Below are 18,392 nucleotides of genomic sequence, written 5' to 3' on the forward strand. Positions count from 1 at the left end.
TTTTGTAACATGCGCAATTTGATTTTAGCTGGTGTCTAAGCAGAAAAGTCTGTCTTTGAGATAGTTTCTTTAGGATGGGAGAACTGGCTTCAGCTTTGCCCATTGTCAAAGGCAAATAGGAAAAGAAAAGCATCAGAGACAGCCAGAGCTCAGAACCAACTCCTCACTGAGTTGAAACAACTTTCAAAGTCGATAACCTTCCTCTTTCTTTCCCAGCTCCTCAAGTCTCCTGACATTCCTCTTCTGTTCATAGATAATTGCTCTTTTGGAAAGTCCTGGAGAGTATGTGGTGGCTACCGTGTTCAGGGGTGCTTTAAAAAGTGTTCATTCTACCTGTAGTTCCAGCTACTTGGGAGTCTGAGGGCAAGGAGGATTGCCTGAGCCCCGGAGTTCCAGGTTATAGTGAACTATGATGCAGCCACTACACTCCAGCCTGGGCAACAAAGCAAAGATCCTATCTCTAAAAAAAAAGTGTTCACTCAAACTGCATGTCAGTCCTATTTGGTAGGATCTCTCTGCTTCCTTTGAGTTGGTTCCTGTGGGATGTTGAATAAGAGGTAGAATTACTAAAAGGCCTTGCTGTGGGAAGTGCCAATCCAGACTGCACAGGGTTTAGTGTTTATCCTCTCCAGTAGCTCAGTTTGAACTCTCAGGTAAAAGGAGAAGGGAAGTTGGGGGAAAATCCCTTGTATTTGCCAAATTGAAGTGGGTTTTCCTAATCATGATGAAACCTAGCCTTTCTAGTGGATACTTGTAACTTCTTGAGGCCAGGATTGATAGACTGTGCCATGAAAATAATTTGGTCCTTGCTTAGTACTCAATATTCTCCCGTAAAGAGCTTGATTTATGGGATGGATGCATTTCTATTTCAGAAACTAGAGATTGGCAAAAATACTTGTCACCTTTTGTAGTACTTGGGAAAGCAGGATCAAGATAGAGGCAGAACTGTGGGCATTCTTAAGCTGGGGCAAGATGGATTTCTTCATTCTTACCTGTTTCCCATTTTGCCAACATTTAAGCCAAGAACAGTTCCCTCTGGGCTCAGCTGTGGGCTAGACTGGGTCAGGCTGTAAAACACTTTGGCAGTTTGAGAGGAAATTGGCTGCTACAAGCAGCTGGGTTCTTTGCCACGAGTCTTCATTTATTCATTTATTTAACCTACATTGATTGAGCTCATGGTTGAACCCTATACAGAATTTTGTAGAGATTTAAATGAAAAGGAGAATAAAAAGACCTAGTATGCTGTACAAAAAGCTGCAAATCAGGCAGGCAAATTTAAGTGTTACCTAAATTCAGAAGCAACAGGGGATAGGGGCTAAGAGTTTGTAAGCAGGGAACGGTCTGTGTAATGTGTAAACGAAGTTATTGGGCGTTTAAGAGTTCAGTATGAGTTAACTGGAAAAATGTAGTGGCTGGAGGTGAAATAAAGAGAAGTGGATGAGGTCACAGAGAATACCATCTTGAGAAGTTTGGACTATATATCCTGTAGCTAGCTAGTTTAAATATTTCAAAAGGAGAAGCCATGACATAATAATGTTTGGTTTTATGTGGTGCAGCACTGCCACTGTGGTGGTGCGGAAGGAATTGAGAGGGAAGAATTGGCGATTCGCAGGTCAGCTGGGAGGCCATTTTTATTTAGGCAGAAGATAAGAACAGGGATTAAAACAATGGGGCCTGGGGAGCGTGGATTTCAGAGCTATTTCAAAGGGAGAGTCAATAGAATTTTGTTTTTGAAACTTGGTGTTACAAAGCACTATGCCTCAGATAAAGGTACTATCTCATAGGGAATTCAAAGGGAGCTAAGCAGCTGTTTGGGCAGTTTGAGGCCAGGAGAGGGACCTTGGTTATGGTGCTATGCATCAAGACAAAAGAAGTAAAAAATTTTTTAGGTTCACATTGTTTTCCTCTTGAAGAGCTCCTGGGTACCTTCCAGAAATAGCTTATTTTTTCAGCACCCTTTAGAGTCCGACTCCCTTCTTTTTTTTCCTGAACTGTGGAAACGTGGTACTTCCGCAAAACTCTAGATGGTTGCGTCCGAAACAGACTTTTCAATACACCTTAGTGGCCAGCCCCCTGATCGAAGCTACTTCCGCCACGCTGTGCGCGGTGGGACGCATTTCACACCACCTCGCAGCACTCAAGATGGCACGGCTTCCTCCTACTTTTCATTGGCTGGATCGCTCTAGTCTTGCGTCCTCATGAGGAGGGCGGGATTTACGTTTGATCGACAGCTATTTTGGTCAATGGACGAAGGGCAAGGGCCAATGAAGCGCTGGAATTGGAGACCCTCCCCCGTGTCTGGGAGGGTGTTTTGCCTGGGGCGGGGTGGATCAGAGCCGGAAGCAGCAGGGGAGAGTCAAACAGGAAAAGAAGGGAAGAAGGAAGAAGAGGGTAGAGGAGGAGAGGGAGGAGGAGGAGGGAGGTGGCGGCGCCGTGGCGGAGGAGCAGGAGCAGGAGGGGGATGGAGAGGAGAAGGCTCCTGGGTGGCATGGCGCTCCTGCTCCTCCAGGCGCTGCCCAGCCCCCTGTCAGCCAGGGCTGAACCCCCGCAGGTAAGGGGGAGGGGGCGTCCGGGCCAGGCTGGGGGCCTGGGGCATGTCGAGGCCTTGCCGGAGGGGTCTGAAAGAGTATCGTTGCCAAGAGTTGAGGGGTCCCAAGAGGGGCGCCCATGCCTGGCGTGGACAGGATCTAAGGGAGCGTCGGTATTTAGCTGAGGGATACCTGTGGCGGTTTTGGTGGCAGGGAGGTGGTAGAGGCATGGTGCTAAGCGAGTGAGGGGCCTTTGAGACGGCAGGTAAGTTAGGTGGGATGCGTTGACTTGTGAGAGGATGGTGGTGCCAAGCCGGGGCACGTGGAGCGTATTCCTATCCCCCCCGTGGAGCAGGCGTCTGAGGCAGCAATGCAGGATGTACGTCTGTTTGTGTAGGGGTACACAGGATATTGAGCTCCTCTGAGAGAGAAAGAGGGGATCCTGAGAGGATGTTTATTTCAGGCTGGAGAGGGGAAAGTTCTGAGGCCATCTTGGTCCCATTTTTTCATGGTGTAAGGCATGGCACCCTTGGAGGCAGGTTGTTGGAGGCAAGATCTTGGAAGTCAGGTGGGATGAAGTAGAGTGGAACCCCTCAGGAGGAGGGGCACACTGAGCCCCAACAAGATCTTGCTGTTAGGCTGGCTGGCCTGGGAGAGCAAGTCACTGATGCCGATCTGAGCTAGCTCAGGGCTTTTGAGTAAAGGGTGTTTCTGATGCCAATATGGGCAGCAAACGGAGCACCCCAGCTTTTCTTGCTGGGTGGCTTGCTCTTTATCCAAGCAGAGAAGCTTGCTTGTGCTGATTCCAGCTCCAGCTGGCATTTCGAAACCCTAATGGGAGCGTTACTCTTGGTGCCAAGTTGGGTGGGGTGCAGCAGGGGGAATCACCCCTCCTTCCTTGCATTTGGCAAGGCTTTACCATTCTCTTTTCTTCACTTTCTGTTCCTTTCCCTGTTTTTTTCAGAAAGCGTGCATACACAGACAGCATGACAAAGTCTATACAACTTAGTGCTTGAACTTCATGTTGTGATCAAGAGCAGAAACTGAGTGCCCTCAAAATACTTATCTTTTCCCTGAGAGTTTAAAGGCTGCCTTTTCACAAGTGCATCTTGTTTTGCTCATTAGTATCCTCTATCTTAAAAAATTAATTTTTTTAATGAACTGAGATTCACATGACAAAATTAACCATTTTAAAGTGAGCAATTCAGTGGCGTTTAGTACACTTACAATGTGTTCCAAAACATTTTCATTACCTTAAGAGAAAACCTCATCTGCATTAAACAGTTACTTCCTGTCTTCCCCTTCCCCCAGCCCTTGGGAACCACCAATCTGCTTTCTGTCTCAATGGATTTATCTATTCTGGATGTTTCATATAAGTGGAACCCTACAATATGTGTTCTTTTGGGTCTGACTTCTTTCATTTAACATAATGTTTTCAAGGTTCATCCACATTGTAGCATGTACCAGTACTTCATTCCTTTTTATGGCCAGATAACATTCCATTGCATGTATATACCACAATTTGCTTATCCGTTTATTTGTTGAAGTATCTAATTTTTCCTCAGAATATATTTATGTATATTGGAAATAATGTGTGAAAGGAATGGAGCTTATTTTCCAGCCCAGTGTATTCCCTTTTCTAGGTTTGGGACCCTTCCATTTTAGCCACTGTTGGGGTTCTTTGTTTTCCAGTGAAAATCATAAACTGACAGGAACAATAGACTTTCTTTGTCTGCTATAAAGTTATAACCTTCAGGACTGGTAAAGTTAAGTATAAGTATTGACAGAACCAAACATAGAATGAACTTTTCCTTTGAGCATGTCTATTTAAGTATCTCTAAAAGATTGTTCCCAATAACCAGTAAATAAAGTTGCTAGAGGGTTGCTTTAGGAATGGCAGAGCCTTTGGAGAGGGGCCGGTCAGTTGTGGGAACTGGATAGGGAACCGTGGAAAGTGGAAGTTCCTACCAGCTCATGGAGCCTGGGAGGTGGCAAAAAGATGTTGGAAGGGGATCTTCTATGTCATATCTTAATTGTAATTTGTCAATCACAAGCCACTCTCTTATATCTCTGGTACTTCTAATACTTATTTTGGGGACAGGGTGGCTTTTGTACTTTGTTCCATTTGGGTGGATGCTAGCACTAACCAAGAGCTATTACATGGGTACAGTTCCTGCAGAGAAGGGAAAGTTTTTGTAATGAACAATACCCCTCTTCCTAACCACCCCCCAACATACCTCACCCCCAACACCCCACATGCACTCCCATCCCCCGTGTCATACCCTTGTCTTTTTCTGTTGGTGAGTACTAGATATCGACAGTGAGATCTGTGTTATGAATTTTAACCTTTGGAAGTTACTATATAATTATTAACTCTGAATCTACCACAATGTAGGTTTTTTGGTTTTTGCTTGTACAAATCAGCAAGGAAGGAAAATATCCAGAGACCATTTTGGCATAGGATGTACTTCAGGTACTCACTGTCCTTTTTTCAACAGTGACTTCCAGCTAACTCTGAGTTGAGGAGGACTTGCTGTACTCATTCTGTATGGAAAATGGTGTGGGTACCTCATTGCATTTTCCTCTCTTAAATGGATCTATTAAATACAATCTTTTTATACATACACATTTAATATCAGAAATATACTAGGTGTATTAGGTGGCTTGCTTTCCCTGTTACTAGCTCTGCAGTGGGAACAGCCATTCCTGTTTTTTTTTTTTTGAGACAGGGTCTCACTCTGTCACCCAGGCTGGAGTGCAGTGGTACGATCACAGCTCACTGCAACCTCGAACTCCTGCCTTATCCTTCTGAGTAGCTGGAACTACAGGTGCACGCCACCACGCCTGGGGAATTTTTCTATTTTTTTTGTAGAGAAGTGGGTCTTGCTGTGTTGCTCAGGCTGGTCTTGAACTCCTGGCCTCAAGCCATCCTCCTGCCTTGGCTTCCCAAGTGCTGGGATTACAGGCAAGAGCCACCACTCCTGGCCTGGAACAGCCATTTCTTGCCATATAGGCAGTCCTAGAAAAGTTCATCAGCCAAGTTTACTGCTCTGTGATTAGGAACTTAGATTTAACTCTCTTGTAGATTAGGAGACTGCAACAGATGTGATTCCTTAAATCTGTAAAGCATGAAAAAACAGTAGAGTCTCCAAACAGTAATGCCTTGGCTTTTGTGTTCCTCCAGTAAAATTATGACTGAGATACGTAGAGTTTCCTTCTATTATTGTTTAGATTTAACCAGAATATTTGACAGTATTATTTAAAATGAAGTTTTGGTAGAAATGTCTTTTTCCGTCAGGTAACCCAGCCAGTGGCTAGGCACAAATCTCAAGATGCAGTCCTTAGGTTTCCTCTACCAAGCTTAAAACTTGGAGCTGAGTGGGGGTCCCAGTTCCTGCTGTTTCTTTCCACTAACCCTCAATAGTACACCCTTTGGCCTCCCACCTCACCTTTCCTTGCCTTCCTTGCCTAAATCCTTTCAGTGGAATTCAGTAGAATTCAAAGAATGGACATTTACTGAAATGTCTGCTCCTTGCAGCAGGCTATTATTGCTAGGCTCTGGGAACCATCATGTGAGTAACAGAATCCCTGTCCTCAAGGAGCTGGTAATCTTGTGGGAAGGACAGATAACACAGGCCAAGAATTGTAATGCAGAGGGATTAATGCTGACTTGGAAGTGCAAGCGAAGAACAGCGGGAGGGAGGGGAGCCGGGAGGGAGGGGAGCCGTTGATTCTGTGAGGGTAAGAGGAAGATGGGGATCTAGCAGGAGCTTCACAGAGGAAGAAACTTTTGGATAGGACTTTAAAGTCTGATGAGGATGAGCAGGGTATCTGTGGACCAGGAAGGGGAAAACCGTATTCCAGTGTGAAGAGTGAGAATGGAGGATGTGATTGGAGGTGGCACATAATCTGTGGCAAAAGCCTTTTGTGTGGGCGTGTAGAGGAGCGTGAAAGTAGGTGAGACTTGAAAGGGAGGCTGCGGACACATGGTAATTCATCCATTCATCTAAGGCTGTGCCATCCAGTAGGACTTTGTATGGTGCTGGAGATGATCTCTCTATCTGTGTTGTCCAATTCAGTAGCCTTGTGGCCACATGTGACTACTGAACACTTCAAGTGTGGCTGGGATAACTGAGGAACTGAGTTGTTAACCATATTTAATTTTTTTTTGGGGGGGGGGGACAGGGTCTTGCTCTGTCTCCTGGGCTAGAGTACAGTGGCATCATCATAGCTCGCTGCAGCCTCCAACTCCTGGGCTTGAGCAATCCTCCTGCCTCAGCCTCCCAAAGTGCTAGGATTACAGGCGTGAGCCACTGTTCCTGGCCCGCTATCTAATTTTTACTTTTTCATCATCCCCCAAAAGAAACCCCATGGCCACTAGCAGTCACTCCCCATTCCGCCCTCTCTTCCTCCAGCCCATAGCGACCTCTAATCTACTTTCTGTTTCTATGGATTTGCCTATTCTGGACATTTCATAGGAAAGGAATCACACACTACATGGCTTTTGTTACCTAGCATAATGTTTTCAAAGTTCACCCATGTTTTATTTAGCATATATCAGTATAAACTTCCTTTTTATGGCCGATTAATATTCTGTTATATGGATAATACTGCATTTTATTTATCCATGCATGACTTGATAGACATTTGGGTTGTTTCGACTTTTTAAATATATGAATAATACTGCTGTGAACATGGGTGTACAAGTTTTTGTGTGGGCAAATGTTTTCAGTTCTCTTGGGTATATAACAGTGGAATTACTGCATCATATGGTAATTTGATATGTAATCTTTTTTTTTTTTTTTTTTTTTTTAATATGTAATCTTTTGAGGAACTGCCAAACTGGATCTAGCACCTTTCCAGCATAGGAGTTTGGTGTAGTCCACATAGTGGTCAGGTCATAGAGGGTGGGGTCAGATCACTTGAATTCCAAATCTGACACTATCCTTGAGCAAGTTATTTATCCTCTTTGTGCCACAGTTTCCTCATCTATAAAATGGGACTAAGAGTACATACCTTATAGGGTCGTTGTGAGATAGAAAAACATAATATATGTAAAGCTCTTGGAAGGTACTCAAATGATTATTAAGTATAATAATCACCACTATTATTGGCATCTGGTGGATGAAGGCCAGGGATGCTGCTAATCATTCTGCAATGCCCAGGACAGCCCCCGACGACAAAGGCTTGTCTGGCCCAGAACGTCAGTAGTGCTAAGGTAGAGAAACCCTGGTTTAGTGGTACCTGCTATCACCTTGCCAGCTCCTATTCATTATTGTGGAGTTTGAGATCAGTGCTCTAAGGAAGAGAGAAGATTGCATTGTGAAGTGAATGAAATAACCTCAAACATCACGTTTTAGGTGGGACAGTTTGAAGCTTTAATATGCTGAATCTCGGTTATTCTCAGGTTTGTTGACATATATCACCAGTCAGCTCTGTCTTGTCAGCCAACATCGAACGTTTTGAAAAAAAGCACATTTTTTAGTCTGTGGTTCAGTAAGCAGGTGAGCCTCCCTTATTCACCCGATCTTGAACTTTCTGTCCCTCTTGCTTTGATCTGCCCTGTGGTTGTATTTTAAGACCATGATTTGTTTTTGCCCCAGTGAAAGCCTGCTGGCCAGTTACTTTATTTTCAGTGTCCTCCATAGTCCTACAACTGATCTGAACTGAGTCATGTTCTTAGAACTTTTTCCTTTCCCCATTCCAAGTCTCTATTCTCATTTTTGGCCTCAGGAACATTGGTTCGTTCTCACGCATGCTCAGCCTGCGGAAACCATTAGGTGTTCTCAGGGTCTGCCATAGGAAAGCTAAATGTTCTGGGCCTCAGGGTGGCTGTGTCTAGAGGAGAGCCTTCTCTTTAGGTCCCCAGGATGCAGCTCATCAGACGGTGTTTGGCACTAGCAGGAAAGTCTCTACGGATGCTGGGGGTATCTTGGATGGCCTTGGATTCAAAATTCCAACTACTGGCTGGGTGTGGTGGCTTGTACCTGTAATCCCAGCACTTTGGGAGGCTGACGCAGGAGGACTGATTGAGGCCAAGAGTTTTTGAGACCAGCCTGGATAACAAAGTGAGACCCTATCTCTACAAAAAATAAAATAAATTTAGATGGGCGTGGAAGTGTGTGCCTGTAGTCCTAGCTACTTAGGAGGCTGAGGGAGGAGGATCATTGAGCCCAAGAGTTGGAGGTTGCAGTGAGCTATGATCATGCCACTGCACCCTAGTCTGGGCGACAAAGCAAGACCCTGTCTCTTAAAAAAACAAAAAACACCAAAACCAAAATTCTAACTACCTTCTGAATACCTGGCCCTCCATAACCCCAAGTGGACCTCTTCTTTTCTCGCCTTCAGTTGTTAGGTGTTCCCCAACGTTTGAGGGACTATCAGGATCCAGATAGTACAATGACTTGGGATCATTTCTTGCCCCTATGATCTTAGTCATGGATACCACTAGGGCCACTGATGCCAGAGTAACTGCACAGCCAGTCAGAGCAGCCACTGAGTACTGGGGAGTAGTGGCAGGGGGTCTGAGTGACCCATCTTCTGGGTGGCATGCAATAGACAGCTGAGGTCTGGTTCTTGGACACCTCCCTTTTGGGCCATCCTTTGTAGTTCCACTAGGTGGAGCAAAGTCTGGCCTAAAAACTGCATGCTGTGTGGAAACCACAAACAAAGAAACATAAATAAATCCAGAACATTTCAACCTGGGAGGTCAAGAAAGGGGAAACAAATCCCATCCTATTGAATTCTAAGGCTTGTTGATATAATTCTGGGCTTTCTTAGTGTGGGAATTAAAATAGGTCATCCTCTAAGACTTGTAGATCACCCAGCTTGTGTGGACTGGGTTTTGGGGATACTCTCGCTTACTCAGTTACATTCCCATACCACTGATTTATTTACTTTTGGTTTTCTTCTTTCCACACTTCTGTGGGAAAGCAGATGAGCTGTATGTCTTCTGTTTCTGGTGCCATACTCGTCCTTGTGGTGCCACGGCTAAATTTTGATTCAAGATCTCAGGTGTTTTAAAGAATTTAACTTAAACTTGTTTTGGAAGAGGTAAAAATAAATGTAAGATGTTACAAGAATATTTGTGGCTTGGAGGGGTGGGTCCTAGAGTGAAGAGTTAGAAAAACATATCTGTTTTGATTTTTAAATATCCAGCAAGGCAAATCTTATGTTGTAACACTCTTTTATTACACATTCTTTTAGATCAGAGGCATGTGTTCATGGAGAAAATATTCATGTTTTTCAAAATTGTACATGTTGCTTTATGGTTTGCCATTTCCTAATTTATCTTCCTCGTTTAAATTTCCACCTGGCTGTTTTACCAAACAGAAACAACAATGAAAAAAACCCCATAGCTTAGTTTATTGATCAGATCTAAGTTATTTTTCTCTTTTATTAGCTGACTTGGGAGAAGTTGTTAATATTTGACTTTCTACACCATAATGTTGGAATACTGTAGCTATTTCAGACTTAAATGCAAAGTTGAATAGTGTGAGTTCATCCTGTTTACTCCTTTTTCCTTGGGCAGTTTATCCTTGAGTTTGCAAATCCCCTTGCTACATTTGTGAAGTGTGAACAGAAGCCTGCTCGGGCATAATTTGGCACAAGGCCCACTGTGATTGTCTTTCCATTTTCCTTCCGTAGAGCTGGCTGCTGCTTTTCTTTGAGCTTTAAGATACCTTTTACTTTTTTTACATCAGGGTTTTGTTTGTTTGTTTTGTTTTAGAGGTGAGATTTTGCTTTGTTGCCCAGGCTGGCGTGCAGAGGCCATTCACAGGTGCATGCACCGATCATCGTGCATTGCACCCTAGAACTCCTGGGTTCAAGCGATCCTCCCAGCTGGGACTATTACATCAGTTTTTAATTACACAAAAACAACACATGCTTATAACAATGGAAAATAATACAGAAATCCAAAAATATTTAGAGTAAAAAGTGAAAGTTTGTGGTCTGGTGTGTACTTTTGGTGTTTTTTTCCTACTTATACCACATATTCATAGATACGTATATATAAATAATTCTTATGTATATAAACATTGTTGGTGTGGGTAGGATTTTTTATTTTCTTTCATTTGTTTTTAAAACAAAAATAGAATAATTTATGTGTAGTATTTTACAACATGCATTTTTTCTTAGCACAATATATTGTGGACAGATTTCCATATTGTAGATATACCTCTGATTTTGTAAAATGCCCGTATGCTATTGCTTTATACCATGATTTATTTAACAACTACTTCTTGGTGAATGGAGTTTTTGCCGTTTCACTCAGTGCTATGTTGATCGTTGTTGTACCTATTTCTTCGGATAGTTGTGCTGGAATTCTAGAAGTGGAATTGAGGATTGTGGGGTTACAGGGTATGTCCATTTAAAAGTCGGGGTAGATGGTGCCAAGTTGCGCTCCAAAGTGGTGCTGTCAGTTTACAGTTCCATCAGTAGGGTGTGCAAGGGCTCATTTCCCCACACACAGGTAAGCAACATTTCTTCACCTCCCCACTCTGCTTATCCTTGAAAATGTGCCTTCTGACCTCGGGAATGTTTCAGTCTACTTCCCCAGAAGCCCCTGAGCTTCCACTCTCTTCCCTATCTGCAGTCCGTAGCTCCCTTTACTGTGGACCAGGATTCACCCAAGAACAGGGAGCCTGTAGCTGGAGCAGGGTAGAAATGCCTGCCCAGGTGCTGAAGCTAGTGGTTTATCATCCCCTGGAAGATGTTAGGCATGTGGCCTGGAGCTGATGGCCAATTGCTATATGGCACACAAGTCTAATTGTGTGCCTGGGCAATCGCCTTTCCATGGTGGCCGTCCCAGCAGTAGGAACACTTGGAAGTACAGCAGTGTTGCTAAGAGTGCAGACTCAGGGGCCTAACTGCCTGCATCTGAAGCCTAGCTGTCCACATAACCTTGGGCTAATGAGTTAACTCAGTTTCCTCGTCTGTAAAATGGGGATAATAGCACCTAGCTTGTAGGGTTATTGTGAAGGTTAATTGAGTTAATACTTGTAAAACAGAACAGTGCCTGCTACATAGTAAACACTTGGTAAATGCTGGCCTTTTTTTTTTTTTTTCTTTTTACCTTCGGGGAAGGCTTAGGGCTTCCCTATTTTCTGACTGGCCCAAGATTTGATTCCAGTGCAGGAATTTAAGAACCTATTTTGGTTAACTCCTACTCCAACAGGCATGTGAATCATTTTCCATATTGTCAGCCTTGGCAGTCAGATGAGAGGTGTTTTTCTAGCAAATGTTTTCCAATAATGAAGTATGCAATTATTCTCAGAGCAGGTAAGTTAGAATATATGCTATTATTCTCATTTGCACATCGTTGTGCCCGCTTTTGAGTGAGGAGAGGGGGTGTTGCCACCAGTGAGAAGGGTGCCACATGTCAGGTGTGAGGGGTTGTTACCACCCCAGCCACAGACAGGGCCAGACCACACGCAGGTCTGTCTGTTCTCAGCACACAGTGGACTGCTGTGGGGAGGGGGCTCCCTGGGGCTCCTCGATGCCTGTCCCCAGCCTCCAGTTGGCACTTACTGTTCTGAGAGGAGGATGGTTTTTGAGGCTTTTTAAAAATTAACAATTTTATTAATATTACAATTCACAGACTGTAAAATTCACCCCTTCTAAAGGTGTAATTCAGTGGTTTTTAGTATATTTACAAGATTGGGCCATTAACACTACCACCTTAATTTCATAACATTTTTGTCACCCGTATAGCCATTGGCATTCATTCCCTTCTCCTCCTCCCTCTAGTACCTGGCAACCACTAATCTACTCTCTGTTTCTGTGGATTTGTCTGGACATTTAATATTCTATTTTATAGATATACCATATTTTATTTATCCATGCATCAATTGGTGAACACTTGGGCTGTTTCCACTTTGGGGCTATTGTAATGCTGCTATGGACATTGGTGTACAGGCTTTAAAATTTTTTTTTAGAGACCCGGGTCTATGTCACCCAGGCCAGAGTGCAGTAGCTATTCACAGATGCGATCATAGCATAATACAGCCTCAAACTCCTAGGCAAAAGTGATCCTCCTGCCGCAGCCTCAGCCTCCCAAGTAGTCGGGACTACAGGCCTGCACCACTGCACTCAGCGTGGTGTACAAGTTTTTTTGGGGACATGTTTTCAGTTCTCTTGGGTGTATATCTAGGAGTGGGATTGCTGGGTCATAAGGTTATATAGTAACTCTATGTTTAACCTGTTGAGGGACTGCCAGAGTTTTCCAAAGTAGCTGCACCATTTTACACCTCCACCAGCAGTGTATGAGGGTTCCAGTTTCTCCACATTGTCACATTGTCTCTAACACTTGTTATTGTCTTTTTTTTTTTTTATTATTGTAGCCATGCTAGTGGGTGTCAAGTAGTTTCTCATTGTGGTTTTGATTTGCATTTCCCTACTGATTAATGATGTTGGAACATTTTTTCCTGTTCTTACTGGCCATTCTTCTTATCTTCTTTGGAGGAATGTTTAGATGTTTGCCCATTTTAAAGCCCCTTATCTGACGGAAGGCAAGAGGTCTTCCCAGTGAGTGATGCCTACGTGGAGATTTTCCTTCAGACTATACTTTGTCAGGACTCTGGCATTCCAGATCCCACAGTGCAACCACCTAATCTTGTGAGCCTGGGCCAGTCACCTCTCTGAGCCTTTGTTATTTCTATCAGCATTGCCCAGAGACTGCTCTGAGCCAGTCACTTCTGAGATAAGAGACCCACGTGGTCTGAGACGTCTACCCTTTCTTCCAGAGAGTCACAATGCTGCATACACTTCACAGTTAAGCCTCTGAATAATCCCACAGTTAAGAAATCTGTATGATTTATCAGATATGTAAGTTGCAAATATTTTCTCCCATTTTGTGTTTTCTCCCCACTTTCTTGATAGTGTTCTTTGAGACACACCTGGTTTTTTTTGTTTGTTTGTTTGAGACAGAGTCTCACTCTGTTGCCCGTACTAGAGTGCCATGGCGTCAGCCTAGCTCACAGCAACCTCAAATTCCTGGGCTCAAGTGATCCTCCTGCCTCAGCCTCCTGAGGAGCTGGGACTACAGGCATGTGCCACCATGCCCGGCTCATTTTTTCTATATCTTTTTAGTTGTCCAGCTAATTTCTTTCTATTTTTAGTAGAGACGGGGGCGGGGGGATCTCACTCTTGCTCAGGCTGTTCTCGAACTCCTGAGCTCAAATGATCCACCCACCTCGGCCTGCCAGAGTGCTAGGATTACAGGCATGAGCCACTGTACCTGGTTGAGACACACCTGGTTTTAATTTTGATGAAATCCAATTTATCCATTTTTCTTTTGTTGCTTGTGCTTTTGATGTTCCTTAATTCTTTTAAGGGCTCTGAAAAGCTTCATATTATATTTTGGGTCAAGAATGAACATTATTTGGAATAGAATCCTTTAAGTTTTATTATGGAAAGTTTTAAACACATACAAAAATAAAAGTATTCTTTCAGGCTGGGTGCGGTGGCTCACGCCTATAATCCTAGCACTCTGGCAGGCCGAGGTGGGTGGATCGTTTGAGCTCAGGAGTTCGTAGACCAGCCTGAGCAAGAGTGAGACTCCCCCGTCTCTACTAAAAATAGAAAGAAATTAGCTGGACAACTAAAAAGATACAGAAAAAATTAGCCGGGCATGGTGGCGCATGCCTGTAGTCCCAGCTCCTCAGGAGGCTGAGGCAGGAGGATCACTTGAGCCCAGGAGTTTGAGGTTGCTGTGAGCTGGGCTGACGCCATGGCACTCTAGTCCGGGCAACAGAGTGAGACTCTGTCTCAAAAAAAAAAAAAAAAAGTATTCTTTCGACCCCAGCTTTCTCTCTCTCTCTCTCTCTTTTTTTTTTTTTTTCAATTAGCAATAATCGCGCCTCGGATAAACCTCATTGGCTACGATACTGCCACTGCGCGCAAAGCTTTTTTTTTTTTGAAACAGGGTCTTGCTCTGTCACCAGGCCTAAAAAAGTGCAGTGGCATCATCATAGATCACTGCAACCTCAAACTCCTGGGCTCAAGTGATCCTCCTGCTTTAGCCTCCTGAGTAACTGGGACTGCAGGCATGCGCCACCACACCTGGCTAATTTTTCTATTTTTTGTAGAGACAGGGTCTCGCTGTTCCTCAGGCTGGTCTTAAACTCCTGACCTTAAGTGATCCTCCCTCCTCGGCCTCCCAGAGTGCTAGGATTATAGGCGTGAGCCACTGCATCTGGCCAAGTGATGGAGTTTTAATCACAGCAAACCCTTTCCCCTGCCTCAAAACTTTCTGTGTCATTTTCTGTGATGCACATATCCATTTCCAACCTTTGCCTAGTGTATAAAGTGAAAGATTAACTTATGACTTTTGCCCTCAATTTCTAGTGTAGGATTTTTTGGAAAATCCTACTCTTATCTGAGATTGCACAAAAGTTCAGAGAAACATGGCAAAATGAAGAGACCTTGTCAGCGTATTTTCTCCACCTTCAGCTCTCCAGGGGCGCAGCTGTGTGTCCCCTCCCGTGCCTGGCTGACTGTGCCTGCCCTTGCGGTACAGTACTGGGGTTTCACGGCATATGGGCAACACTGCTGAGGGGGAAATGGAATATAGAATACAGGGATTAAAAGACACTGGAGAGAGAGTGATGCTATGAACAGATGTCCAGTTAGAAAGGGAGTCTGCTGGCCAAAGTGTAGGAGATTTGGGGTTTAAAAAGGCTTCTTAACTGTGAGACTGTTCAGAGGCTTAACTGTAAGCATATGCGTTGTGACTCCCCAAAGGGGACGGTAGACTTCTCTGACCTCATGGGCCTTTTATCACAGAAATGGCTGACCTCCCAGCTGTCTCTGGGCAATGCTGATAGGAGTAAGGAAGGCTCAGAGAGGTTAAGTAATTGGCCCAGGGTCACGAGACTATGTGGTAGCACAGTCTAGTTTAAAGGAAAATCTCCCCCAGGGCATCATACACTGGAGTTCCATGGGAAGACTTCTGTCCCTTCAGTCGGAAACCCTAGGTCTAGTCCTAGGTCCCTTGACATTTTCAGACCTTCAGTATATTTGTCTGGCAAGTGGGGATAGTAATATCCCGTTACTAGCTGATGTCAGGAGCAGCTAAAGTGGACGTGAAAGTAGTTTATAAACCTTGAGTTCTGATTTCATTGAAGTGTTTCTCTGTGTTTTCTTGCAGTGCACTAAGCTTCCTTAAAAGCCTTGACTTTTTTCTAAGGATAATGATTTATTGCGCCTCCACTGGTGAGCTCCATGTTTTTGGCAATTTTGAGCACAGTGAAAGGCCTTGGAAAAGCTTTGTTTCTCAAGGAAGAGCAGTGGATGCAAGTGCAAAGGTATTGGCATCCGCTAATTTTTTTCGGGAAGGGCCAGTGGCTGCGCTCACTTTCCTCCTTGCGGTGAAGGGATTGCTCTCTCAGAGGCACTGGCAGCCTTTTCCTCCTAAGCTTTAGGAATAGTTGCCTTTCTCTGATCATTCCCCTTGTTTTGCTCTGGGGCTGTTCTCATGATTTAGACCCCAGATTAAGGTATCTTTGAAGTAGTTTTGCTTACTGCTACATCTTGTCTCTCTGTGGCCTGGAAGAACAGGGTTTAGGCGTGGCTGTGGTTGGGCATTCTGTGACACAAGGCCCGGCATCCCCTGCATCTGGTGTGATCCCCTCTCCAGTTTCAACACCTTTAGTCATCACTTTACTTGGGGTGTGGACATGTATGTTCCAGAAGTTTCCTCATCCCTTATAATTCATAGGAGGGGTAATTGTCATAATGTTTTCTTTTGGTGTTTTTGACCATGAAATCTTAGACCTGGAGTAGATTTGGTTACCAAAGAGCCTAAGGAGGGAGGATATAATATTTGAGTTATGTAAGATCCAGGAAATGGTGTCATGAGCTGTGCTTCCAGCTAGACCTTATTAAGTTTCACAATCCTTTATGTAAAAAAAGACAACTTCCAGGTGTTGCTAATGGAGTTATCTGGTGACTAGGGGCCAAACCAGGTCAGCTTCATCCCATTCCCCATAATCGAAAAACTATTGCTCTGGGCTTAGATCATGTCCCAGCTCTACTTTGAGAAAGGGAATTTTGCTTTTGACATGATTTAAGTGCTTTAAATTCCTCAGCTGAGAAATTAGAGACGTACAGATAATGAGACACACAGAGGGTTTCCCAATCCCTGCATCAGACTTTATGAACTTGGACAATATCCAGGTGTTCTTCTCATCTCTTAGCTGTTTGTCAGGTTTCTGTGGCCAGGCAGATGTCACCAGTGTTAATATTTAGGGATCCAGCTATAGTAGCTTTTTTATGATCATCTCTTTAGTCATTAAAGTCTTCATCTCTTTATCCATGTAAGAATCTTTTCTTGAGGGCCTGCCTTATGCAAGACACTGCTTGGTACTAGGAGGGACACAGAAGTGAAAGTTTCGCATCTTGTTCCTAAGTTGCAGATACTTTGTAAAAGGAGCTGGCCTGAGAATAAACAACTAAAACATAAACTGTGAAATATCTTTGCTAAGTTTATGAGCCACATACAGAAGTCAGTAGATTTTCCTATAAAAGCACAACCAAGATGGTCTCTCTCTAGACAGTGAGAATGACAGCTCTGATGACCTTGTACCCAGAGCTGCATCCAGAGACTCAGAGTTGAGATGCCTGTAATAAAATGACCTTGCTGTTGGCCCTTTCCTTGGGTCAGCCACCATTGCACCTACATTCCCACTTAAAGTGGACCACATCTCTCTTTATCTTGCCCAAAGTTTAAAATAAAAGTGAAAGATGAATTCAGATTTGGTGGAGACCTTGAAGCCTAATTTTCCTAATGGAATTCTCTTTCCAAGTTACATCTGGGTGTGTATCACGTAGTTGATGTGACCCATGGACATGTCCCTCCTTTTGTTCTTATTCTGATCTTTGGTTCAGAGGGCAGTTCGTAAGGAGGCATGAAATGTGTCTGGGGACAGCCATGAGCTTGCTGATTTTCATGTAATTTTTGGCTGCTTGCCAGATTAGTTGGGGTTGAATTGTTTCCAAGGTAGGAAAAATGAACCCAGCGTTTTGGTACAAAAACAAACAAGGCTGCTTCGTATTTGTATTTGGTGAAGCTCAAATTGCAGATCCAGCAAGAGCCCACTAACCATTGGTGAGAGTCCACTGTCAGTGGTGAGTTTCAGAGACCCCCTGTACTCTCTGGAGATGGCAGTGAATGCTGATACATGAAGGTAATAAATATTTTTGGAGTGATTGATTGTTAACAACAACAGGATTTTCTTGTTTCAGGGCGAGAAGCAAGAGGCAGAAACCTTAGGAAGTTGTTGTAAACCAGTTTCAGCTTCTGCTACTTTTATTTTTCTTCCTCTATTTAAAGCTGGATGCAGTGGCATGCACCTGTAGTCCCAGCTACTCAGGAGGCTGAGATGGGAGGATTGCTTGAGCCTCAGAGCTTGAGGCTGCAGTGAGCAATGATTGAACCACTGTACTCCAGCCTGGACAGTATAGCAAGACCCTGTCTCTTAAAAAAATAAAAGACTGAGGCTATATCATTGACATGGGTATCTTCCCTCCACTTCCCTAACCCCTTCAGTAGAACAAAATCAACTCCAAGATTTATCACATTTTAGTAGTAAATGTCATCAAACAAGCAAAATGAGTGCCTGAGATACTTAGTAAAATAGAAATTTCTGTGCTCAATATTCACGGCACTCCTGTAATCATCAGAAAGAAAAACGTGCTGACCAAGGAACCCGTTTGACTCGTGTGTGGAGGGCTGTACGATCTACCTCCAGCTGATCTCTGCCTCATCTTTTTCTGCCCTTCTTATATGCCCTGTGTGTCCTGGTTTCCCTGCTCAGCCGGCCCAGTGTGCTTGTCTTCCCCACCCAAACCTACATATTGTTT

The 18,392-nt window shown here is 44.0% G+C and overlaps 1 protein-coding gene and 1 pseudogene across 1 annotated transcript in view; one reads left to right on the forward strand and one right to left on the reverse strand.

Annotated features, from left to right (window-relative positions):
• The first annotated feature begins 2,370 nt into the window (after nt 1-2,370).
• Nucleotides 2,371-18,392, forward strand: part of WBP1L (WW domain binding protein 1 like) — a 57,127-nt gene continuing 41,105 nt past the window's right edge. Inside the window, exon 1 of the mRNA XM_069460200.1 lies at nt 2,371-2,551. Within this exon, the coding sequence (XP_069316301.1) occupies nt 2,462-2,551 (90 nt within the window). The 5' untranslated portion in view covers nt 2,371-2,461. The remainder of the gene's footprint in view (nt 2,552-18,392) is intronic.
• LOC138376777 (U4 spliceosomal RNA) lies at nt 14,282-14,436 on the reverse strand (annotated as a pseudogene).

The sequence above is a fragment of the Eulemur rufifrons genome, chromosome 28 (genome assembly GCF_041146395.1).
Source record: "Eulemur rufifrons isolate Redbay chromosome 28, OSU_ERuf_1, whole genome shotgun sequence".
Taxonomy (NCBI): domain Eukaryota; kingdom Metazoa; phylum Chordata; class Mammalia; order Primates; family Lemuridae; genus Eulemur; species Eulemur rufifrons.